The sequence below is a fragment of the Castanea sativa genome, chromosome 12 (assembly GCF_040712315.1).
Source record: "Castanea sativa cultivar Marrone di Chiusa Pesio chromosome 12, ASM4071231v1".
Lineage (NCBI taxonomy): Eukaryota > Viridiplantae > Streptophyta > Magnoliopsida > Fagales > Fagaceae > Castanea > Castanea sativa.
Window position 1 is genome coordinate 12,255,685 of NC_134024.1, and position 26,256 is coordinate 12,281,940.

The following is a 26,256-nucleotide window of genomic DNA, read 5'->3' on the forward strand; positions in this document are numbered from 1 at the left end:
TAAATTTATTTAATTGTAGTTTTGAAAACTTATATATTTTTATACAGAGACAATAAATAATATTTTCTTAAAAATTTTAATTTTTGGAATAGGACAATCAAATTGGTACAGAGGATATATATATATATCTATATATATATATATATATATATATTAATTTTTTTATTAATTTTCAACTGTTTTGGTTATCAAATTCAAGTCCCGCGCCAAAACCAAACTCTCTCTCATCTATGCACCTACCTGACCAAGCTTTCTTCCCTCTATTCCGTTGACTGGTAGCTCTCTTTTCATCCAAAAAAAAAAAGTCTTTTCTATCCAAACTCCAAACCTCTCTTATTCTTCACCTTCTTCATGAAAATCTCTAATCACCCGCTACTCTATGGACTATGGAAATCACTATTGAAAACCCGCCCGATACTCAAATCAATGGCCCAGATTCACCCACCACCATCCCCCATCACCTCTCCGATCACGATGACGATCTTCGTGCAGACCTCGAATCTCTCCGCGAATCCCATCTCAGTCTCCAATCGAAGTCCATGGAGACCGAACAAGCCCTAACTCTCGTCCGGCAAGAAAGAGACGACGCCGTGGATCACAGCGCCGATTTGACGAAACTCGTTTTCGAAATCTCGAGGGAGCGAGACTCTCTGAAGGAAAAAATCGAGGAGCTCGAAGCTTCGCTGAAGGAAAAAGAGGACGAGTTCGCGAAAAAGCTCGACGAGGAACTGAGGAAAGCGGAGGAGTTCAGGAATGAAGTTGAGGTTTCGAGAGAAAGAGTTAAGGAATTGGAAACTGAAATCGAGAAGAGGAACGATTACTTGTCGAAGAGCTTGGATTCGTTCCGATTAGCGAAGGAGAGTTTAATCAAGATATTCGAGAGCATAGACGAAGAGAAGGTCGAAGAAGAAGAGCGCGAATTAGCGATCGTTGAGTCCAAAATAGGCGAAGGAGGCGAGGAATTTAGGGCAATATCAGAGGAAATAGTGGAAATGAATAGGTTGGCGAGCGAGGTGGAGGTGAAGGTGAGAGAGTACAAGGAAATGAGGAAGAAGGAGAAGAGGGAATTGGAGAACAGTGTGGTGAGTTTGACGGAGGAGAATCGGGACATCAACACTTTGCTTAGGATCGCGTTGGTGGAGAAGGAGGCGGTGGAGAAGAGCTTGAATAAGCTGAAGGGGACTAATGAGCAGAGAAGGGTGCCGATTTTGCAGAGAGTTGGTTTCGGGTTTATGATGGGAGGTGGGGGTAATGAGCAGCAGCCAGAGAGTTCTGCAGTGAGTTCGAGTGGAGGGAGTCAGAAGTCGGATAGCGAGTGTGAAGAGGAGGTTGTTAGTTTGGTATGTTGAGAGCTTCCCTTAATCTATGTTCACAATTTGGAATTTGGGTATTTTGGTTTGAGCTTAAAATTTCAAAATTTATTGTTTTTGTACTGTTTGTTTTGTGGGAAATTAGCTTATACCGATGACTTGAACCCCAATAAATCGTTTAATTTGGATCATATTCATTGTTTGCATAGTTACTCTTAACACTCTCACCTTTCGATTCCTAGCTTAAGTTAAGGATTCATGTTACCGTATATGATGCTTGAGTTTCATAATTCTGTTTGGTTATTTATGTTGTAAGTAGTTGAGCCAAGAAATTTATCTATGTAAAAATGACTATCTAGTCTTCTGATACAAATAAGTAAATAGAAGAATAGAACATAAACTCTTTAATTGCTAGGAAGAGAGGCGGGTCAGCTTAAGTTTGTACATATGGTCCAACAAAATCATGTGCATTTTTCACTGTAAGATACCTTGATGCCATGTTGTGGAGTGTTCCATTTAGTTAAGACAAATATATACTGTTTATGGTTGTAATTATCAGTTACTGAATTCAGACTCTCACTTGTAGACCATGAGTTCCTACTAGACTTCGTGACCATCAACTCAACAAAACAACCCTTGTAGGCAGGACAACGCCTTTTCAATCCTCGGAAAATGTTAAAAGAGTCACTTTTTTCTTAAACAGAATCCCCTCTTTTTGGTCAAAGTGTAAATAGTAACACTTGAAGTCTATCTTTAAAGTATCTGCTGCTAAATAGAGCTGGTCTTTTATATGCTTGACTTCCAACTAAGGCATTCAGTTTCTTACATGCACTTGAAGTAAGATCTTCCTTATAGCAAGTCATTTAGGAGGAAAGTGTGTGAGATTTCTTGTGCAATTTGTGACCTTAAGAGCGAGTTTATCCAAAGAACCAAGTTTGTTGGCTAACTATGCCAATAAATGGATAAGTATTGCTCTGATGTCCATCATTGTTCTTACCAGGCCTCAACTGTGGAGAAGATAATGAAGAATTTGCGGCAAGAAATCACTCAATTGCGAAGATCTTTGGAAGAATCTAGGTACATCATTATTGAACCGAAATGCCTGCATTTTAACTTGGCATTAATATTATGGTTTTATCCTATAATTTACACCAAATTTGATTGTGAGATAGCGAGTAGGAGATAAAATTATTTCTAAGGAATGAAGCAAGGTGAAATTGTTACATTGTAGTGTGGAAAACTTCCCCCTCCTCTTCCCCCAACATATACACACACAGACACAGACATCTGCGCTAAATCTCTAATGCTCCTGCCTAGGCTATACATCTTTGTGTAGTTTACTGCATCTTTCAAAGGCAGTTTTATATAATAAAAAAAAAAACCCGTAAAAAAAAAAACTGAGATATACTGTTGCAGGAGTAAGCCTAGGAGTTCACTGAATTTGTTATTGTACACCAAACAGGGTAGAAATGAACCAATCTTTTTTATTATCCATTTAGAAAATGTAAAAAGTGATATTTGGATATATCACATGCCATCCAAAGCATCCAATATATGGACTACGTCAAACTAATATTCAACTCAATCATGGAGTGTGGGTTCAAGAATACTTGTTCAATCATTGTGAACGTTTTCTTATATATTTCATAAATTATGATGCCCCATTTTTGAGTAAATTTGCATGGTTCTGAAATACATGGTATTCATGACCCAGTTGAAGGACAAATCCCGTCTCGATTTTAAATTTCTCAATCTTATAATATCCCCAAAGAAATGAGCATGTAATTGATCTCTCTACACACTTAATTAAACTGAAGATGAAAATCAAGTTGAAACATGTCAAACACCCCCCCCCCCTTCCTGCATTTAGCATAGAAAATTTTCAGCTGTTAAGTGTTGTGTAAATATTATTAGTTCTAAACACAACTATGGTGAGTTTCCATGAGATGACAAGTTATGGAGAATACCTGTCAAAATTTTGAGCTCCAAAATAAAACATATCTGTTGCCGTCTTCTTGTTGATATTGTGATTGGTCATTACATGACAGCACAGTTCTTGAAATGGTAAAAAACTGAAAAAAGTACATAGCAATTAATCTAGGATATATCAACATTTCATTCATTTAAGGACCACTTAGTGGTGTAGGAAAGAGTACATGGCTTGCTATATAAACATGTTTTTACATGAATATTTTTCTGGTTTTGGACCTTTCTATGGTTGTTGACATCTTCAACCTCCTCCTGTCCCCACGATATTTATGTTTTAATATTTGGTTTTCAAGTACTTATTATCTAGTCTATGCCAGGTCAGACACTGAGCGCTTGCAGAGTCTTACAGAGAAACAAGCTCAACAAATTTCCGAAAACACTCTGTACATCAAAGAATTGGAAGATAGAGAGAGGGCGTTAATTCAAAATGTGATACCTATTTTATCAAGAAATTGAAAATTTTCTGGTTCATTCCCGGAGCAAACCCTTGTCATTTCTGACATTATCCCTTTAATTGCTGTAAGGTTGAAGAAATCCTGACGGAAATAAAAGAAACTGAAGCTGAGGTTGCTAGATGGAGGGAAGCATGCGAGTTGGAAGTGGAAGCTGGTAAAAATGAAATTGGAGAACGTGACAAAGTGGTAAGAGTTTATGTCTTTTGATGTCTGTTTTTGTTGATGTACTGTCTGCTTGTTCATTACTTAGAGGTCTCATGATGTTATTATAGTAACAAATGCAATCATTATTCCATGCATGAAGCTAGAAGTTTGTTTTGTGAATAACTTGGAAACTCAAACAGCATGTCTGATTTTATGAATGAATAAAGGTATGCTAGTCATGGGAGCCTAATTCTCCAAATTTCTTTGAAACCTCTTACTACTAATGAACAAAAGTACATACTGGCTATATGACAACCTTAAGTTGTAATTATCTCTCATGTTCGGGGTTACTCCTATTTTGATATTATGACCCGTATATAAGTTGTAGGGGATTAAGAAATGGCATTGGGCATACTTAAGCTTCCAGGACAACTTTTTTTATTTTATTTTATATATATATATATATATAATTTTTATTTTTTATTTTTTATGATATAGGCCAAAGGTAAAGTATAGTGAGAACATACTTGACATGCTTATGTGCATTCGCATGGGAACAGCTGGCTCAGATTTTAACAGGTGTTCTGTGTCAATTGCATATAAAATGAGGGGCTGAGATTTTAATTTGGTATATGCTATCAATTAGAGTGGCATAACCTCAGGTCCACAGGTGAACCATATTTTTTATTCTCCTACACATACTGTTGAGTGCTGAGGTCTCTTCGGTAGGTAAATCAGATACTATTTTTTTGTGACAATTATAAATTGAAGGTGATGCATCTTGGATCCTGGAAATCTGGAACTGAAGTTCTGCCTTGTAGTACTACTTCGACATTTCTGGAAGTCATTGTTTTGTGTACAACGAAATCATTATGTGTTGGTAAACATACTAGTGGAAGACAGCTTCCTTTGGTGAATAATTTTCCTCTTGGTGTTTTATTCATGTAGTAATTAGTCTTTGAAATCTAATGCATAAAATTTAACTTCAATTTTGCATCTCTCTCTCTCTCTCTGTTCCTGGATTGCCCTTTATCTTGATAGGTATCAATTTTGAAATTCATTACAATTGCATTACTGTTTTACAAGGTGGCCATTCTGAAGCAAGAGTTGGAGAAAACAAGGGCTGCTTTGGACATGTCCAATAGCAAATTAAAGATGAAAGAAGAACTTGTATCTGCTGCAATGGCTGCCCAGGCAGCAGCAGAGAGGTCTTTGCAGCTTGCTGACAGCAGGGCTGCAGGACTTTGTGAGCGAATCGAGGAGTTGACAAGACAATTAGAGGAATCCGAGAGCAGGGAGCGGAGTCGACTTAAGATAAGGCACATATGTTGGCCATGGCGAATATTTAAAGTAAACACTGCTAATAGTGCTAGTAAAGTTCGGGATGTGAGGAGGATGCTACCAGAAATGCAAGCCTTGCTTCATAGTGCCTGATTGTACTTGGTCCCAATTTGATTTATTTTAATTGTTTATTTCTTACACTGTCTTCCTGCCAATTACCTCTTTATTCCTGTGTTTTTATCTTCTTTTATTTATGTATATATTTTATTTTTTTTGCTTTCCCCATTACAAGCAAATTCTGTAAATTGCTTGTCAACATGTATAATATGCCGTGATTAACCATACCTTTCCCATAATCTTGTACTGTATACAAACCTGCATGACAGTTTTTTTGGTGCAGAATGCATATAAAATTCTGACATATTTCTCACAAATCATAAATAAAAATGAATGTCTACATGCTTCCTTGGCTAAGATTCATCAGACCAATTCCTAATGATGTGAACAGGCAAGGATTTTGTTTACATATCAGATATTTTAGCGAGTTGCAAAAGGAACTCATCTGAGGCCACTGCAGTTTGGGAACTGAAGGAATGCATTAGCCAACATCTTCCCGACTTGAACCTGAGCTGCTGTGGATAGGTGCAGATGATCCTGTTCAAGTGGCAGGCCTTTGGCGTCAACAGTTTGCAGGTCTGGGAGGTCAATTCCCAGCTGAGCAGCTCTAACAATCTCTTTTAGAGTGTTGTCATAACCTGACGCTAGAGCCACCTAACCAATGTACGAAAGAAAATAATATCATCACTTGACAATAAACCCACTTTCAAACAAGATTGGCAACTAAAGCAGGAAAATGTAGAAATAAAAAAGGAAATCATTGTAGATTCCAATTGATTTTTTTAATAAAAAATTAAATGAAATAAAAACCATACCTGTATTATTTGTAAATTTGGAGAGTTCAGATCAGCTCTAATGTTTGTAAACAGCCTCTTTAATCTTCTCTTATACAATCTAGCATCTGTTTGTTGTTGAGTATCAGACTCCCCTTGATACCACAGAAGCGCTTTGATTTTGCCACCACTCTTTAAAGACGCATTAGCTCTTTCAACCAATTGCTTGTAATGACCAGTGCTACTTCCCTTGGCCCAATCAGTGATCTTAGTCCCCCCTATGGCGCAAGGCACAAGACCAATCACCCCAAAGTTGGGGTCCTTTGCCAAGACTTCATGAGCAAAAGGCATGCCTGGTCCAACCCCACATGTCTTGTACTTGTCAATTTCTTCATGAAGAGGCTCATGTGCTACAACCCATGTCTTGTGCAAACTGAGTTGTAGAATGGAAGGATTGGGACTGCTTTCTGTTGGGACTTTCTTATTCCAATGACCATTCACCTTGGGAACGCCTCCGCGTCCAGCCATGTTGCTTTGTCCCCCCAGAAGAAATATGTTTTCTGGGCTGAGTTCTTGAGGCTCAACACATGCAGCAAGAAAGCATACAAAAATGAAGAAGAGGAACATCTTTAACTCTCACTTTGAGGCAAAATGTGGAGAAAAGGCAATAGGAATAGGAGTCTGGAAGGTGCTGAGGTCCTCTGGTGTTGCAGAAGCAAGATGCTTTTTATAAGAGTAATGGCTGGCAAGGAGTGGACCTAGATCATATATGTATGCACAGTTGCACACTACAATTTCCTCTATAATCCAGTATATATATATATGGATTGGAGGCACTTATCCCAAATGCTACTTAATATTCCATGAGCATGAACCCTGACCTTCTTTTTGGTGAGAGGCAAGAAGTGCCAATCAGCTGATTCAGCTCATAAGCAAATAAGCAATTGGCGCAATGAGTTGAGAATGAGATAGCTTCTTTGCTCCGTTTGTTTCAATAAATAACCTTATGTGAAAGAGCATTTTTCTGTGTTTGGTAGTATTAGAAAAAAATTAGTAAAAGGAAAACTATCTCTTAACTTCCTTTATTTAGCTTAGTATAAGATAGAGTTGTTTTCTACTAAATTTTTTTTTTGAAAATAACTCTATTTCATGTGAAACAAAATAAAAAAAAATTACTCTATTTCACACAAAACTAAATAAGGAAAGTTAATAGATAGTTTTCCAACTTATTTTAAGGTTGCTACAAAACATAAGAAAATGAGATAGTTTTTTAGAAAATACTTTTTGAAAAATGATTTATTTTCTAAAAAACATTAACGTCAAAACAAATTGTGTCCAAAAAACATTTCCTGAACCCTTACTAGTACATGGAACCTACAAAGGGAGCTTACATGTGATTTTGAGTGGGCTAGACAATGCACTTGAAGCATGTAATAATTTTTAGTAATTGCTAGTGAATCGAGAACATGTGCTTATGGAGTAGAGGTTGGTTAAAAATCATGATGAAACCTAAATTGTGCTTAATTATGCCACTGTTATTTGAGCTTTTGTGCAGTTCACCCGGGTAAGTTAGTTCCGAATTTTGAAATTTAGTTCAGAACAAATAAATTACCAAGTGTTTATTGGTAAAATAATTTGGATTAGACCTAGTCTTTTTATTTTTTGAATAACTAAACTTTTATTAACAAGAAGAGGAAACAAAGCAGAGCAAATGGGGACCAACTTATTTCGTATGTTAACATAATAAATGGATATCATTGCCACAACAAAGTTGAAAGCAAGATGATTACTTTTTTTTATGTTACTCATAGAATTCCAGAAATCAGCGGGATAAAGTGGCATCTAACTCCACCATTATTATGGTCTCCGACCAACCTCTTATATTGCATAAAGTTTTCATACTGCTCCTTCCTTTTAAAGGAGAAATTATTCCATTCACCGGTGTAACTAAGTGTAAGCATCCCCAAAATTCTGAAAAAATAAAATTAAACTAAAACTCATAAATCATAATGTTAACAAGTTACTTAAAAAAATTAATTAAGAAGTTAAAAAAAAGATTGAATCAAGAATCTTCATATGATGTTAGTTTACTCATTTCTTCCAACACTTTCTAAGCATATACGTATATGTATAGATATGTTTGCATGCATGTGTATGTGGATATCGACATTAAAATCTAACCCACCTCCCCCAAAGAAAAATTCTTAATTCCGCCCCTCTTTATATAAAAGAAATATGTAAGTACCGAGTACACTAAATAATTAAACGCAAGAATATTGTATAATTTTTTGAGTATCATAATCAGCTTTGATATTTGCATTAGGGTTAGGATGGTTTGTCAGTTGTCAAGTAACACAGTAGCTAGTGATACAGGTTGGCCAATGGTCCAATGCGGTGCTTTGCTCGGATAAAGCATATAACTTTTTAATTAAAAAGTTTAAACTTTATAGTCTCTATCCTAGGGTTGGGGGGTTTAAAGGCAGATATAAGTTAAGAAAAGGATGAACCAATTAAGTACCAACCCCATCTAATTTATACAGACTAAGACTAAGACACCACAGAGAGATTTGAGGAGATGGAGATTGTTCTTTTCCTAGTTTTTACAACGAGAGGCCCAAAAGTTAGAGATGCAGAATTGGCTTGAGGAAAGACATGGACAACTCACAAAAAAGAGAGAGACAAATTAAGCCTAAAAGTCTAGTTTTTACAACAACCGGCAAAAAGAGTGGTGGTTAAGTGGTCAATTGCCAAAAGCAATATTATTAATAGGAATTCGTACATGCCATGTTCATAGTTAATGTGCCTTTATATTATTATTTTTATTAAAAAAATTATTTATTGAAACCAGACAAAATTTTGATTGAATATATATATGTTAATCTAAATACAGATTTAATGTAAGTCTTCGTGGGTTCTAATTAACTTAATTGGTAAAAATTATTATGATTGAATAAAAATTTTGATTAATTATAAAAAATTATTATGAAATGGATGTCATAAATTAAAATTTTACTATCATATACCGAAAAATGTAAACAACTTGATATTTTTAAGACCATTGTTTTTCCATGCAAGGCCGGCCTAGGCCCCCTACTAGAGAAAGGCCCCTAAATTTAGGGCAAAATTTATTATTTTTTAAAATAAAAATATTTTTTGGAGATATAGGAAAAATATTTAGTTTTGCATTTTTTCTCTACTTTTAATAAGTCCCAAAGAATTGAATAATGCTAAAGGGAAGGCAATTTTAAATATATTGATCTTATAAATATATGTGTCACTAATCACAATAAGTAATTTAGATAGGAAAATTATAGAAATACTATAAATTTTAATTCATAGCCTTTACAGATTGATGTGACAATTAATATGATTTGTGAACTTCAACAACCTATTAAATGCATTTTTAAATTACTTCTCATGATTGATGATACATCTTTATAAGTCTCATGTTGTAAAAATTTATAATATCCTTAATATCATTCATTCAAATATTTGTTTATTATCTTTTTGAAGTGTTACTGATCACATTCGTTGCTACATTGTTTGTAAGTTTTTTGTAGTAAAATTTGTTATAATTTTAGCTCCCCCCCCCCACAAAAAAAGCATATTAAAAAAATAAAAAATATGTTTTTTTATATAAAAAAAATAATGACATTAAAAACTAGTAAAATTTTATTTAAGTGAAAACAAAAAGGGGAAATGACACTTTGCTTACTTGTGGTTTGCTCGAAAAACACTTTACTTACCTGTGGTTTCCACTTTTTTTTTTTATAAAATTTATTCTAAAGAATCCCCGTAGGCTTCCACCTTAAAAGATAAAAGTATTAATATTCTCCATAAGGAATATTTCTAAGTTTTTTTGTTCTTTTTAATTTTAGCTAAAATTGAAAACTTTTTACTGAAAGTACTGTAAATAAAGCTAAAAGAAAGCTGAAATAGTATAGTAGAATAAACTGAATAGTAAAAAAAGCTGAATAGAATTTATAAATAGTACCAAAAAGTGCAATGAGATCTATCAATAGTAGCAAAAATAAGCTGAATAGTAAAAAAAAAACTAGCTTTTTAAGCAATGCCAAATGCATACTTCATACATCATTTTTCATTTTATTATTTTTTATATATATAAAAAAGTAGAATCTTACAATTGGATCTTGTATAGGATTTCAAATTTAAGGACCATGCTTGTTACACCTTCAAACTACGTTCAAGCTAATCAAACTGACCAACAAATCCAAGCATAGAGGAGCTAAATGTCACAAACCAAATCACAAAGCACCTTCGTGTTTTAACTTTTAGGTGTGTGTATATATATATAGTAATTGTAATTATCCCTAAAAATTATTATGATTAGATCGATCCACTGCTTAAGTTCTAGGTCTAATTCACTCTCTCTCCTTGACACATCAATTGCACAAGTAAAAAAATAACGATGTTGAGCTAATCAAATGTCTAATTTCTTCCGCAAGTAGGGAAGAAAAGGAAGATGATTAAATGTTTAATTTTGTTTGATTTCTTCCCCCCAAAAAAAATACATATAGGAAAATAATTTTTCGTTCTTATCTACCTTTGCTTTTTCCTTCCCTTTAATCCAGCCAATATCTTATAGTATACCTTTACAACATGATCATGGAGTAACCAAATGAGTAGTATGTTTATTATCAAACAAATGTAATTATATTTTTCACCATATTTCAAAATTGATTACATTCTGTATGTATACATAATCATTAGATACCAAACTTTTATGATTAGAATGAAATTAGTATAAAACCTATTATCATTTTCACTAATCTATTGAGGCCTTATTGGGTTGAAGAATTTACTATTTTTCTAAATAGATAATTACATATTATTTTTTGCCACATTAAATTGGAGAAGGAGATTCAAATCCTAAACCTCCTAATAGGGCAAATTAAGAGATGCCAATTCACCTAAAGGCGGATAATTACAAAATTGATTATATAGTCAATTCTATTCTCATATTCTATTCTAATTAATATTGCATTTTAACCACTTTAAAGAGATCAAGACCTCCTTCACAGTCTTGCTTTTCCAAAGAGTACTTAAGATCTTATTTCGAAAAAAGAAAAAAGAAAAAAAGAAAATTAAGTGACTATTGTATATAAATCTATATTCTTAATACATAAAATCTTCATTAAAAAGAAATCTATTCTTTAAAGGCTCTGCAAAGAAGCTCTAGCATGGAAGTATAGCTTTGCTTTCTTCAATAAATAAGTGACAGATTTTGTTTATGTGATAAGGTTTAAGGGAGCTAAATTAAGTAGGTCCAGTTAATTTAACCTGAAATAAAAATATCTAGAATATTATTTAACTAAATTCAACCATTATAAAATATTTTTACACTACACAAAACCATTTAAAGCATAGTCTGCCTAGAAAGTAAAAGTAAAAGAAAAGAAACACCAATAGGATTTTTATGATTTGGTCGTGTACTCAATATGTACACACCAGAGTCACCACAAAGCATGTGAATGGCATGATTATAAACAACTCTATTAAAAAAAAAAGAATATGATTATAACAACCTTGACAGATTTATTAAAAATACAATATATTAAGAAAACTAAAACAAAATAAAATTACTCAAAGAGTGGATTAAAATAATTTTTGCTATTAATGAGAAAGAATTACATAGCACATAAATTCATTAGCGAAAAAAATAGGATTTTTATGATTTGTCATGCATATACACTCATGTTTTATTATGAAAGCATGTAATTGATATGATTATAAACCACTTGATGGACATTTCATACTCCTATTATAAATCCATCCTCCTACTTTAATAAAGCAAAAAACTCAAAAACAAAAAAAAAATCCAATCATTGTTTCAAGATGGTGAGTATTCCATACTATGTTTTGGGGGAAACGTCTGATATATATGCTGAAACTTGATTTAAGTGGAGGGGCTGCTTCAAAAAAATTAAATAGAGAAGGGGTATATAATTTTGATGTGGGGCTTATTTTACAGGGTCCAAAAAATGGCCTAAAATGTATATTGATATATGTCTACTAAATAACTTAAATGTGGAATGATGATTGGACTTCCAAGCAAATCAGAAAAATGTCAAATATATTATCAAACCACATTTAATCTACATAGTAGACATATATCATTATATATTTTATTTCATTATTTGGAAGAAAGTAAAACTAGTACTCTACTGCTTGGAAAATAGTTTCCACCACACAAACATATACCCCCTTCTAACCAAAAAAAGAAAAAAAAAAAAAACTCCCAAATGTCTAAATGAAGATTAATACAAACATTTTTATGATGCTAAAATGGTGTATACAGTGAATCGATGACATGAAAAGTCTAGCTAGTTCACCATTAAACTGTTTGAAGGAGGAGCATACAAGTGTAAATTACAGCCATTTAATATATAGTAAAATGTATCAAAACTTGTTGATTGATGACGTGAGATGATATTTATTGCACATGCATTATACATTTACACACACTCACATAATAAGGAAATGACTTCTACAAAGGAGAGGAATTACTGATAACTTGTGTGTAAATCAAGGTAATTAATACCCACATTATAGAAACTTACTTTGTTGATGACTTGCATTAAACTAAGATGTAACATAATGCAGTTAAAAACCAAAAGAAATTATATTTCTACAAATTAATTTCATTCCAAAAATCTCTCCAACCAAAACAAGAGGGATTATCATTTTCATTCACCATGTCATCATGATCTGATAGCTTCATTGTCTTATTGGTCTTATTCTTGGGTAGTGAAGCAGCTATGGTGGTACATGGACTAACAACTGAAGACATTGCTAATGAGAACAAGTTTGCAAGTGCCCAGGTGTGGACATATGTGATGATACTGTATTTTTCAATTTGTTTAGGGATCAGAGGAGACTTTTCACCTATGAGTGTTGTAAAAGAATAGTTGATAGGGGACGACGTTGCTTTGATGAATTTGTGGTTTCAAACCTTACAGGAGATGAAACAATACCCACTTATTTGAAGAATTTTCTTGTCCAATTACCCTTGAGTGAGAGAATATGGGATAAATGTGTTTTGGCTGTCGAATCAAATTCATTTGCTCCATTTTTTGTTTTTTGAGAAAGAGAATCACTTGCTCCTCCAAAAGAATATTAAGATCTGCTATGTTTTTCTAGTATGTATGACTACCAAACTCAAATAAAGTATTAAAATTTCTAATATTTGTTTTTTCTTATCAAAGTTATCAACATAATAGACATGTTCTTATGATTTAATACCAAATTTTACACTGGTGGTTTTTTTACCTTTTCTAATCAAGATAAAAATCTTATAAAACCAATAGTTTATTTTTCATGGCATTTTAACAAATGAGATGATATTTATCTCCTAGAATATTCTAGTTCTAGGTTAGGTTGTTGAGAGAGCCAAGTGAGAGAGTGAAAATTTGGTAGTAGCTAGAGATATTCATTCCAAGTTATACTTGTCCTATTTTTATTCTGAGTTTTTTGCATTACCATTTATGAAAAAAACAAAAACCCATCTTGGTGGTAATTTATCTGGACTGATTTTGTGGATTGGGCTCACTCACTAGATAGGCCTTACCCAAGTATGGACTAACTCGATGCTTTATAAGCCTAAAGCTTCCCCATCCGAAAATAAACATAAAAAAGTGTGTCACTTTTCTGTCCGATTAGATTGTTTTGTAGTCATGCCAGCTGCTTCTTACATCATTGATGAAGAGGAACTGAGGAAGCATTAAGTAGAGAGAATGACATTTTTCGAATTCATAAATTTTACATGTGACCTCATTAACTATAACGTCCCCTTCATCACTTTAGTAGTAGTAATATTTTTATTCTTTTCAAGGTGGAATTATTCGGGCTATTTTGTCTCCGCGTTAATTATGATTTTTGGATGTAATTCTTACCTAGTCCGGGAATGCAACAAGGACACCAAGCCTGAAGCTAGTAGTCCAAGCCAATAGATTCAAGACATCTCGCTGAAAAACCCATAAATGCCATAGCTTCTGAAGGAGACCAGATCAGCACAATCCTCAAATCCCACAAAACAGAGCTTACATTCCTTCTTTTTTTTTCAGCAACCAAAAAGAGATCATCAAAATAAATTAATTAAAGAAAATGACAGAGAGAGAGAAACAGAAAACTTACTGGGCAGTGACGTCGGCAACAGCGCAGGTGGTTGGGTTAATTGAAGGGCTGAGAATTGAATTTGAACCTAACAGAATGGCAACACACTAAACGCCATTATCTCTATTGCTGACTTGGTTTCCTTAGGTGTCTCATTTTAATTGCTGACCTTGTGCTTGTAGTCCTGAAATGCTCATTTAAATAGACCAATTACCAACTCTAACCAAAAAATGCAAAGCTGATGGAGGACCACTATAGGTCTTTTAATTGGCGTTGGTGAGTAAATTTTCACGTTCCAGAGTTTCGTAAATACAAAATATTAAAAGCCGCTTTGCCAAACTCTCCTATAAGAAGCAAAGCAGCTTCGCTTCAAAGTTCCAAGCTTTGAGAGCCTTCTGCCAAAAGCCTTGTACTTCTTGGTTCGAAGACACCTCTTGAATTTACGACCTTTCTAGCTCCCTTACTCTCTTGGAAAAAATGTCTCTCAACTTTTTTCTAGCATTTCTTCTGGCCTTCTCTTTTGTTCAATCCCAAGAACTCAGCCCCACAAAGATATTTCTTTTGGCTGGGCAAAGCAACATGGCTGGGCGTGGTGGGGTTAACAACGACACATGGAACATGTTAATCCCCCCAGAGAGCACTCCCAGCCCTTTCATTCTACAACTCAGTCGGAACAAGACCTGGGTTGTAGCTCATGAGCCTCTTCACAAAGACATTGACTCTACAAAGGTCTGTGGAGTTGGACCGGGCATGCCTTTTGCTCATGAGATTTTGGCAGAGGACCCCAACTTTGGGGTGATTGGTCTTGTGCCCTGTGCCATTGGAGGGACTAACATCACTCAATGGGCCAAGGGTTCTAATAATTACAGACACTTGGTGGAAAGGGCTGATGCTTCCTTGAGGAGTGGTGGCAAAATCGAAGCACTTCTATGGTATCAGGGGGAATCTGATACTCAAGATCAAACCGATGCCAATATGTATAAAGAAAGGCTCTATAATTTCTTTACTAACATCAGAAGTGATCTGAACTGTCCTAATCTCCCTATAATACAGGTATAAATGGTTTTTTTTTATTCCATTTATTTATTTGTTTTTAATTTGAAGCAAATCTTGTTTGAAAGTGGGTGAAATCATATATTTTATTTTGTGTGTTGGATGTATAGGTGGCTCTAGCTTCAGGTTATAACCCCACTCTAGAAGAAATTGTTAGAGCAGTTCAGCTGGAAAATGACCTCCCAAACTTACAAACCGTTGATGCAAAAGGTCTGCCACTTGAAGGAGATAGGCTACACCTATCAACCCCAGCCCAGGTTCAACTTGGAAAAATGTTGGCTGATGCATTCCTTAACAACTTCCCAAAGCCCATCCAGTGAATTTCAAGTAGACCTGCATCGTCCCTTATTTAACTTTTTGAGCAATTTGTGTTAGAGGTTTATAAAATATTAAAATGTTGTATTGTGATTTTGTGGCTAAATTATGGATGAAGTTGCATACTCCCACGGTTACATATACAAGGAAATGGAATCTATGTTTTTGGTTGTTTCACCGTTCTATTAATTAAGCTATACGATACGACGGGGAGAATTGTTGAATATAGTGGATTTTCAATTAACGTATTATCAATTTATCATGTTCCTATCAAAGAGAATGGTTTGCTTGGGGTTGAGGGATTATGGTAATTTAAAAAAAAAAAAAAAATTGAGAAACACACGCCTATATGAATGGGGTGAGATAAAAAAATATGCTCACACGCAAACATTAAAATTGCATGTGGCAATTAAAGGGATTATGGTAATCATTGGATAGAAATGGGAATAAATTCGATTTATAAAGAAATTAGAGCCAAATTTAGAGCTTATAATATCTATGCATATATATATATATATATATATATATATATATATATATATATATAAAGTTGCTAGCTAGCTAGAATATTAACAACTTAAATGAATGGAAATGAAATTATGAAGAACAGGAAAATCAGCAGACATATATATATATATATATACTAAATAATAAATATGGCATAATTTATTAATGAGGAAAAAGTACTTTCTCCCTCTATCTTTTTGGGTAGTTCTCAATTCCTACCTTATTTTTAAAACTAACCAACTTCTTCCTCTATGTTTGGAAAATGAGTAAATACCCCAATCTATTACCCTTTTAGTTAAATCCAACAAAACCATAATTATTACTAATGTAATCTAAGAAAATAACAATGCAATTCTCAACTTTTTCCTTTTCTTATGATATATGCCTAATAATTTCTTCAAAAAAATGGTTTTCTAGTGATCTATAAACAATGTAATCAATTAATTCTGAACTATGATGAAAAAAATAATAACATTTTTATTTTTTTGGATCTGGAACAATAATATTATGTTAACATTTTTTTTTGATAAACTAATATTATTTTAACATTTATTTGATAGTAAAAGTACTATTAAATATGTCATTTTGGGTTTTAGGTAGTTTGCTTTCCCTTTCAGTGAAAAAGGGGGGAAGCCATGAAAAATACACTATTATTTTCATAAAATTTTGACCTTGATTAGAAAAGAACAAAAATGCATTGTAAAAGATGGAGTCAAAATTAGAAGAGCATATATATACATTATACACTATTAAGTTGATAAGACAAACAAATACTAATAGAAATAATTTTTATACTTTATTCGAAGATGGTAGTGATAACAAACAGTGATACATACTCAACAAACATAAATAATTTAAAGACCCAAATACTGAACAACCAAGACACACTTATCCCATATTTTCTTAATCTTGGGAAATTGGACAGATGGGTTTCTCATATCATCGGGCATTTTGTCATCCTCTGAAAGCCATGAAATCACATATTCATCAAAACAACGTCTTCCCCTATCCACTAGTCTACGACAACACTCATTGGTGAAAATTCTAGGCTCATTCCTAAATACAGTATAAAACACAGCATCATCGCATACGTCCACACCTGGGCACTTGGCATACTTTTTTTCATTATTAATGTCTTTGGTTGTTAGTCCATACACTATCATAGCTGCTCCACTAGCCAAAAAAAAGACCAAGAAGACAGTGAAACTAGCTCTTGCCATGGTGAATGAAGATAATAATCCCTCTTGTTTTGGTTGGAGAGATTGTTGGAATGGAATTAATTGTGGAAATGTTGTGTATTTATAATGGAAATCCTTTGCCAAGATGGTTTTCTTTCGGTTTTAATTGCATTAAGTTTCATCTTCACTACACTTCATCAATGAAGTAAGTTTCTTCAATGTGGGTGTTAATTCTTCTTGATTTACACATAACTGAGCAATAATTCCTCTTTTTGATTGTGCTGGACAAGCTGTTATTGTAATTAGTATGGGAAAAGTTAACGAATGTCTTAAAAGTTTTGATTTAAAAGACATTTTAGAAATTTTTTTTGAGAAAAAAAAGCAACTAAATATTTTTTATAGCTTATTAAATTTCTTTCTTATAAAAGTGGTATAAAAACTTTTTGAAAATTGTCCATTAACAAATTTTCTAAGGGCACCCATTAATAGAACTTAGTTAGTATATTGGTAAGATCAATGTTAAGGGTCTTGTAGCTTACTTATATCTTTTAATATTTTTAAAAATATTCATGATTCAAATCCTCTCACTCTCATTGGTAAATTTTAATGTATTTCATATTTTATAATTAACACGCATGGTTTGCTGGTTTGCTTGAGGGACTATGGCATTTTTTGGGGAATCGTTGAAATAAATTGGTTTTAAAGCAATTAGAGTCAAAATTTGAGCTATATAGATGATGTGGTGAAAATAATTTCATTTGTGTGTTGGATATATAAGATATCTCTAGCTTCAGGTTATGAGTTATGAGAGGACTTCTTCTTAAAAAAAAATAAAGATTATGATAGAACTTTAATAGAGATTGTTAGAGAGGCTCAGCTGAAAAATGACCTATCTTTTATTTTTATATAGAAAAAATAGATTTTCCAATAAAAAAAAAAAAGATAAGATATGATTGCTCTAATCTCACCAGTTGAGCGAAAGTCATTAAGAAATGATCAGGAATATATATTATATTTGCCAAAAAAACAATAAGATATTCGTTTATATTTAGTTTTTGAGCAATATTATATTAAAGGTTTTTATAAAAAGCTCCAACGGTTGTGTATGAAGCTGCACTTTTTTTAGGTTGAAGTTTGTTTTCCAATTATTAATCCCTCAAGCAAAATCATTCTTGATATTTGGAATTTGATTTTACGATAATACATTGATTGCAATTCACGAAACCTAAATTAAATTTTCCATATCCTATAGCTTGAAAAGAACAGTGAAGCAATTAAAAATATAGATTCTATGTACATTTACAATGAATTCGAATAAATGTGATTCTCTACGCACTTAATGATGTATAGTTCTATACTACATACTAGGGACAATCATAATTTGGCTTCACCCCACTTGTAGAATCGAACGTTTTTTGTTGGCCAATTGGTTATCAACTTATCAATAACAAGCCCTAATTAATTTTTTAATATGGTACCGACCTGAATATTACCAATTCTTTGTACATAATCGACTTGATTTAAGAATAAATTGTTAGTTAAATAAATAGGTGGCTAATGCAAATCAAATTGAATTATGTTTGGTTAAATTTTATCAGGAGTTTTTTTTTTTTTTTTTTTTTTGGTTGAGGAAAATGCCAACTCGGCAATTTACTTAATACTTAAAGAATTAGAAACATAATGATGTAGGTAGAGGGGGCACATGCAAGGCAGCAAGACCCTGACTATGAAAGAATTGTGAGTTCAATTCCACTTTTTTGTTTCTTAAAAAATTGAAAATGCAGGTAGACACACCATCAGTATTAATTGTAATTTGGATACACACGTACCAACATACTTGGATTAGTATGAAGTTCGGAGCAAGATTTTTTTTTTTTGAAAGAAACAAACACATACAAAGGCGAGTGAAAGGAGGTTTAGAGCAAAATTTGCTACAAACTATTGCAGCAACTCCTGCAAATTGCACATTCTAAAGAATATGTGGATTCAAAACTCAAAAGTATATTAAAATTGTTCCACGTTTCTAAGACATTGATCACAATTAATATTATCAAGTAGCAACAAAGAAACTAAATGCAATTGAAACTAAAAAGAAATCATTCTTTAACACAAACAATCTATTCAACCATTCTTAAAACACCGTTCAAATAATTCCAAACAATCTCTCCTACCAAGACAAGAGGAATAGCTATACAGCCTATAGTCAATCATCCATTTAAAAAAAAAAAAATTAACTAAGCATTTCATTTTCAACCCAGTAAATTAGAGACACAACACTCATTTTTAAATTAAATGCTATTTTTCTTTTAGTGTCTCAAAAATAAGAAAAGTTGAACCAAACCCCAGCAAATTACATAAAATTCATTAAAAACAAGAAGAGCTGACCAAATCCACCCCTAATTTATAACAAATTCTGAAATATTAGGAGAACTACAATCTAAACCATCAAATTTAATTAATAGTATATAAATCAATTTAAACCAAAACAACTAAAACAATAAATAAATAAAATCAAAGATGCTTATACTGCTCCATACAAAAAATAATTGATTTTGACACATTTTAATAAATCCTTTTCTTTTGGACATTTAGTATGTCACAAAATTTTCACCCATCAACAATGAAGACCCTTTGTAAATGATATTAAACATTGATGTCTCCTATTCAATTAAATGAATGTTAAATTCTTTGCACAAATATTGTTTGTCAAGATCTTGACACATTATAAGTCTACTCAAAGTATCAGTGTGGAAAATTAGAAACAGTTTTTCTAAATTGAAAAGATCTGCCAGCGTGAGAGAGACTCTGAACAATGACAATGAAGTCATCAAAACTCTTTTTTTTATGCATCCAGTATATTTGGAAACAAGCTTTGTGGACCACCTCTTATTGATAATTGTTCTATAAATGGTGTAAGACCCAACAATGAAAACAAAGGGAGTAAATACACTGGTGGAGTTGAAGTGGATTGGTTCTATGTGAGTATGACACTTGGCTTTGCGGTTGGGTTTTGGAGTCTATGTGGTCCTTTACTATAAAATAAGCAACGGAGAATTAGGTATTTTCAATTCCAAGATCACAAAAGTTACAAACATAAGGGTCTTGTTTTGTTGTGAGTCAATGTTGTAAGATTCTTAATATTCAGTGCAAATATCATGTGATCATGTTAATAAATATTTTGATGATTTCTATATCATCTTTGTGCTGGTTAATACCTATATTATTAGTTACTTCACTCAATTGGCATATATGAATATGGTGTTTCTTCACATGACCGTCCAAGCAATCCAATTTGTAATTTTATTTCATTCTTTTAATATTGTAAAATCAAATTTTAGTTCATGAAAATAATTGATTCATTAAAAAGTAGTATACCATATCTGGAAATGTACATTACATTGATCAATCTCCCTTATAACAATTGATCGCAATGCATCCATGGTATTGCTAAATTCGGAAGACGTTAATTGTGTTCAATCTAATTGTTTCAAGGATCCGCTATCACAAAGATCATTTCTCACTGATCCTAATTAATATGGTACCAACTTGAATATTATCCCGTCAAATTATGAAGCAATCACCAATTCTTTGTACATAATCAACTTGATTTGAGAAGAAATTGTTAGTTAAATAGGTGGCTAATGCAAATCAAATTGGTTAGATTTTATCAAGAGTTGATTGCCCTAGGTTTCAGCATGGATTTCAAAAGTGAATCAATATTTTTCAATGTTTTTGACAAATTGAGTACACATTTTATGGATATATTATATGATGTACCCATTATAAACGATTGAGACTTACATATGTATCTTTGGTAAATCTCATTAATTTCTCTTGCATAGCACATGTAACTCAACAAGACCCTGACCGTGAAAGAACCGTGAGTTCAATTTCACTTTTTTTATTTCTTTAATTAATTGAAAATGCAAGTAGTCCATACCATCAGTATTAATTGTAATTTGGATACACACTTACCAAATACTTGGATTAGTATTAAGTTCATGGACAATTTTGAATCTCTTAAAAGAACTCCCTACGAATTTAGTTGTTTGCCATATTCCAAACAACAGGTGGATTCAAAACTCAAAGTATATAAAAATTGTTCCACATTTTTAAGACATTGATCATAATTTAACAGATCTTTTTCTATTGGACATTTAGTTCTTCCAAAAAATTTCACACCATGAGCAATGAAGACCCTGTGTATACAATGTTATATATTGATGTCTCCTATTCAATTAAACGAATTTTGAATTCTTCACTTGTATGTCAAGATTCTAACACATTATAAATCTATTCAACTTCATTGTGGAAAATTAGAAATAATTTATCTAAATTGAAAAGTTCATAAGAAAGACTCTAAAAACTCTAGATAAGGAAAACGAAGTCTCCAAAACTCCCTTTTAAGACTTTAGAAGTTCAAAGTCTCTGGATCATATATTTACAATTTTTTAAGGTATTAAATTAAATTTATCATATTTGAATAATCACGAATTCATAAATCAGAATCATCATATTGTATTTTGATCTTAATCACTTGGAATCTATTGGTTTTTATGTGAATCAACTTTTAAGACTTATGAGACTTCTCTATCATTTTTGAGCAATTCATATTTCATCCTCCTCCTAGATAAAAGCTTCAACTGATCCTTAAACAAATGGCTTAATTAATCTATTCATACAAATGCAAACACGGGTTTTTTTAACTTGATTTTAGTGTGAAATTGAGTTTCAACAAAATTAAAAAAAGAAAGTAAGATTTTCTGTGTATCAGATTTGAATTTCATTAAATAGACCCAATTACATCTACTTCAATCATCAATAATAGTAAGGAAATACTTGAATCCATTCAAAGAAGGTACAGAAAAAGGGCCCCAGATATCATAATGAATAAGATCAAAAATTGAAGAACAAACATATGATTTTCATTAGGAAATGGAAGTCTTTTCTGTTTTGCCAATGGGCAAATAGTACATATAGGTAAATCAGAAGCAGAGAAAGATACATCAGAATTCATAGAACTCACTATGTGCATTCTAGAAACAGATGGATGTCCTAATCTTTTATGCCAAAGCATGGACTTATTATCAACACTAGAAGCATTACAAGCTGAGAAAGACAAAGTTTGCAGAAACAGTTTGAGGAGAGTAGACACCAGGAATGGAGAGGACAAAAGGCAAGAAAGATGACAGTTAAGTTGGTGCAGAAAGCTGCTCAGAGTTGGTTTGCTGTAGGATGTACTGACTCTGATACTTTCTACCCAATCCAATCGTCTTCCATTGCAGTAAGTCCTGAACAAAACAGAAATGGAACAAAAAAATACAACAGCACCTCAAATGATGTGTCAATTTACCAATAGAGATGAGGTTAAAAGAAAAGGAGGGCACACACAGAACATTATCAAGCATTAAATCAGAAGAAAGTTGAACTTGACCAATGTGAGTAACCAAAACTGATTCACCATTAGGAAGTTTGACAAATATATGGGCAACTGAGGTTATTTTTGTGACCAAGGAAATAAAGTGAACCATGTGATCAGTGGCACCACTGTCAATAATCCAATCTTGTGGGAAAATGTCAGTAGGGACTACAAGATTTGATGAAAAAACTGAATGATCTAGGCTAATTGAAGTATGTAAGCAAAGAGGAGTAGTTTATCCAATTAGGTAACTTTATTTTAATCATTATTCTCAATCACAAAAACAGTACCATTATTCTCAATCACAGATACAGTACCTGCTGTATTGAAAGAAATAGAAAACTGAGATGCATTGGGAGGCTGAGTGATGAGGGTGGCTGCTTGACGATGTCCCAAGAGTTGGCTCCAAACCAGGTTGCACCTGCTGTGATGTCATGCTATGAGATGAAAGCATTGACGTAAGTTGTTGGCACTAAGATGAAGTGAGAGTCACTGTGGTGACCTCTTCCATACCATCTCCAGAGTTGGTTAAAAGAAATGAAACTTGATTTGCTGAGTGACCCTTTCCCTTGGCTTTGTATCCAGGAGGATAGCCATGAATCTTGTAGCACTTGTCTACAACATACCCAACAACACTACAATTTCAACAAACTAGATGATATTCCACACAATGCATGGATAATTTATAATTTTATTTTGAAATAATTTCTAACTAATTTTTATGATCCATAAAAAAAAAAAAAATCTTGTGGTATAATATTTACATAATTAGCATCAATTATATTATATATTAAAAAAGAGGAAAATAAAAAAGAAACATGAATTACTATAGCATAATATTTTTTTGATAAATACTATAACATAATTAAGAATATGTGTGTTGTGTGAGTAAATTCACAATTATATAATTATTTCGGTTAAGTTACCTGCACAATTCTTATTTTCACATCCTTTGAAAGAGAGCGAGCATATAATTGGTTTGGTTTGTGAGTATTAACCTAACTCCTATCTAGCAATGAATACGTGGTTTGAGAAATAGATATCAAAACTATATATTTCATCTAGCAATTTCCTTAAATTGCCAAATCATTATGAAGTGTATTCTTCCAAGTAATTCTTGAATCTTTCAGCTAATTACAACAAAGATACACCAAATTATGCCCAACACATAATTTTCCAATTATTGTATCACTATGGAATAGAGTAAAGAAGGAAGATAATTTTCTTTAACCACAACCATCTTTATAAAGAAAATGAAAGGGGTGATATCTCACCATTGTTCAACTTATTAATAGAAGTGTAAGGATTCATTTATAATGAGTTTTCAGCACCCTTGAAGCTTCTAATATACATTATCTATGGCCAAATGCACTAAGAAATACATCCTTTGGCACCAAGACCCAGTCTTCTACTTGGAACTCTCATTATGTATTTCTCAAGAATTTACTGAATACATACCAAGACCTAATACTCTGAAAATGTCCTACACATAAAAGACATTTTTGCCACCATGAATTTTCCATCCAAGTGTTGCAAATATGTCATTAGTTATTGAAAAATTGCCTTTGTAGTAATGTAGTTAAGGCCTAAAAGAAATTTTTTAAAAGGAGACTCTGTGAGTCCATAGATCAACTTTGTTAAAATTATGATCAAAGTTGGAGAACTAATAAATTCAAAAAGAATTTCGTATGGTCAAGAGAAGTAGCATTAGTGACAAAATTTGGCAGTAATTTTTTCAAACATATTCAAAGAATGTCATATGCTAAGTTGCAATTTCTAATTTGAACTGATTCAAAGTCTAGAACTAAAATAATTTTAAAAAAAAAAATTAAAGAATTAGTAGTTGCACAAATTTTTTAGGCTGCTTGACTAAACTTAAGAGAATAAAAAACTCGAACCTAGTAACCTTCAGTGGATAGGCATGCCAACCCTCCCATCTTGAGCAACAGTTGATGCACAACTGAGATAGGTGCAACTACAAACAATACAATTATTGGAAATTTGTTGAGTCTTTGGGGACCATGATCCAAACAAAATTTAAAAATAAAAAGGTCCAAAGATTGGAAGGATAAGAACTAATATTAACAATTTTCAAGTTTATAGAATCTTTATAGAGCCTAAGTATTAACAACCAAATGCATCTGGCAAGCTATAATATACCAAAACATATCCATCAAATATATATATGCACATACCTAGAACAGAAAATTACAAAAATTTCTAAGGCAGCCGTAAAACACATGAAAATTTTGAGTAGGGAAGACATGGAGTGGAATATATACATCATGAATAACAAAGTTAATTTTGGACTTTGCAAATGCTAAGCCCTGAATGGGAAAGTTACTTGTATCTAGTAGCTACACAGAAAATCTTGTGGCTTCTTCAACATCCAGAAAAAGTTGAGAACACATATACCTCTGCACATGTTGTATTACACGTACTACCTTAAGAGTCTTAAATTTCTAGCTATGTCCCTACACTTATTTTACGTGACTAGTGTTACCTGGACCCAAGATCACTGCCAATTACTTGGAACCTTGGACAACTACCCGCACCAAAAGAAACTCAACTCAAGCCTTTACATTAATCTTCTTGATACTTTCAAGTAATTGTTCCTCAGTTTTTATATTTCACGAGCAAATTATGTGTTTGGCGTGAATCCTAAATCTCTGGGATCCATTTCTATTTACATAAATTTGGATATGGATTAAAAAATTAACAGAATTTTTTTTAAAGAATTTAACTACACCATGCAAAAAGAAAAATTATATAATAAAAAACTCAAAAGTAGGTTATTTTTTTACCTTGACTGTTTGGCGTGAGGTTGATCTTCTGGGTCGGTCGGTCCTCAATTCCTGGAACAATTCCTGGAATCATCACTCAGAATGTTAAAAGACCACATAGAAACTCAAAGTTCAAATTCCATTTAGTCTTGGCAAAAAAAATAAAAATTCTGAAAATTTTTTTGAAGTGCTACGTGACTGTCTATGGAAACAAAAGGTACATTTTATTTTTAAGAGAAACAGAGTTAGAGAGATTTACAGACCTGGCGAAATTGATGCCAAGCATAGAGAACATCTCAATCATGTATTTGAGGCCCTTTGAAGTCTTTGCTTTAAAATAGAGAGTGAAAGGTCGGAACTCAGTATAACTAGAGGTAGAAAGTGATGAGTTGGTGTAATTGAGGATGAGAACGTTTGGGTTTTGTAACAAGAGACATAAAGAGGAGAGGGTTGTGTTATAACTTATAAGAGAGAACTTCAAAGCCACACTGTTAATTGTGGCTGGGCCTGGCGGTAATTCTAGCTATTATTACTTATTAGAGTTTGGCTGGGGTTGAAAATGGGCTTGGGCTTGGGCTTTCTATGAATTTTGATTTTGGACAAAACCTTTTGTTAATTTTAAATGCCAGCCCATGTTTTTGCAAAACTACTCTATTAGCGCGTCACATGTAGAACCTCATGCACTCTCGTATGAGGTTTCTGCTTTTATATATGATATACTAGTATTATGCCCTTGCGATGCACGACTTGATTAAAATTCATATGTAAATAATTTATTTTTCTTAATTTACTTAAAAAT

General features: G+C 32.8%; 3 protein-coding genes and 1 long non-coding RNA gene across 5 annotated transcripts; 2 read left to right on the forward strand and 2 right to left on the reverse strand.

Moving 5' to 3' along the window:
* Positions 1–267: 267 nt before the first annotated feature.
* LOC142619795 (uncharacterized protein At3g49055) lies at positions 268–5,535 on the forward strand. The gene is made up of 5 exons (XM_075793080.1): positions 268–1,340; positions 2,311–2,387; positions 3,617–3,728; positions 3,824–3,940; positions 4,985–5,535. The coding sequence occupies exons 1-5, from the start codon at positions 387–389 to the stop codon at positions 5,330–5,332; spliced, it is 1,608 nt and encodes a 535-aa protein (XP_075649195.1). The 5' UTR covers positions 268–386; the 3' UTR covers positions 5,333–5,535.
* On the reverse strand, positions 5,511–6,859 carry LOC142619796 (putative carbohydrate esterase At4g34215). The gene is made up of 2 exons (XM_075793081.1): positions 6,112–6,859; positions 5,511–5,950 (listed from the first exon to the last, which is right to left on the reverse strand). The coding sequence occupies exons 1-2, from the start codon at positions 6,694–6,696 to the stop codon at positions 5,738–5,740; spliced, it is 798 nt and encodes a 265-aa protein (XP_075649196.1). The 5' UTR covers positions 6,697–6,859; the 3' UTR covers positions 5,511–5,737.
* A 7,709-nt stretch (positions 6,860–14,568) lies between these two features.
* On the forward strand, positions 14,569–15,778 carry LOC142621179 (putative carbohydrate esterase At4g34215). The gene is made up of 2 exons (XM_075794496.1): positions 14,569–15,255; positions 15,366–15,778. Exons 1-2 carry the CDS (start codon positions 14,680–14,682, stop codon positions 15,573–15,575), a joined length of 786 nt encoding a protein of 261 aa, XP_075650611.1. The 5' UTR covers positions 14,569–14,679; the 3' UTR covers positions 15,576–15,778.
* Positions 15,779–22,264: 6,486 nt separating this feature from the next.
* LOC142618437 (uncharacterized) lies at positions 22,265–25,849 on the reverse strand. Of its 2 annotated transcripts, XR_012841286.1 has the most exons (4): positions 25,721–25,849; positions 25,479–25,541; positions 22,992–23,289; positions 22,265–22,546 (listed from the first exon to the last, which is right to left on the reverse strand). It is a non-coding gene; the product is annotated as an uncharacterized LOC142618437 (long non-coding RNA). The 2 variants fall into 2 exon arrangements; XR_012841285.1 differs by lacking the exons at positions 25,479–25,541; positions 25,721–25,849 and adding an exon at positions 24,573–24,680.
* Positions 25,850–26,256: the final 407 nt, after the last annotated feature.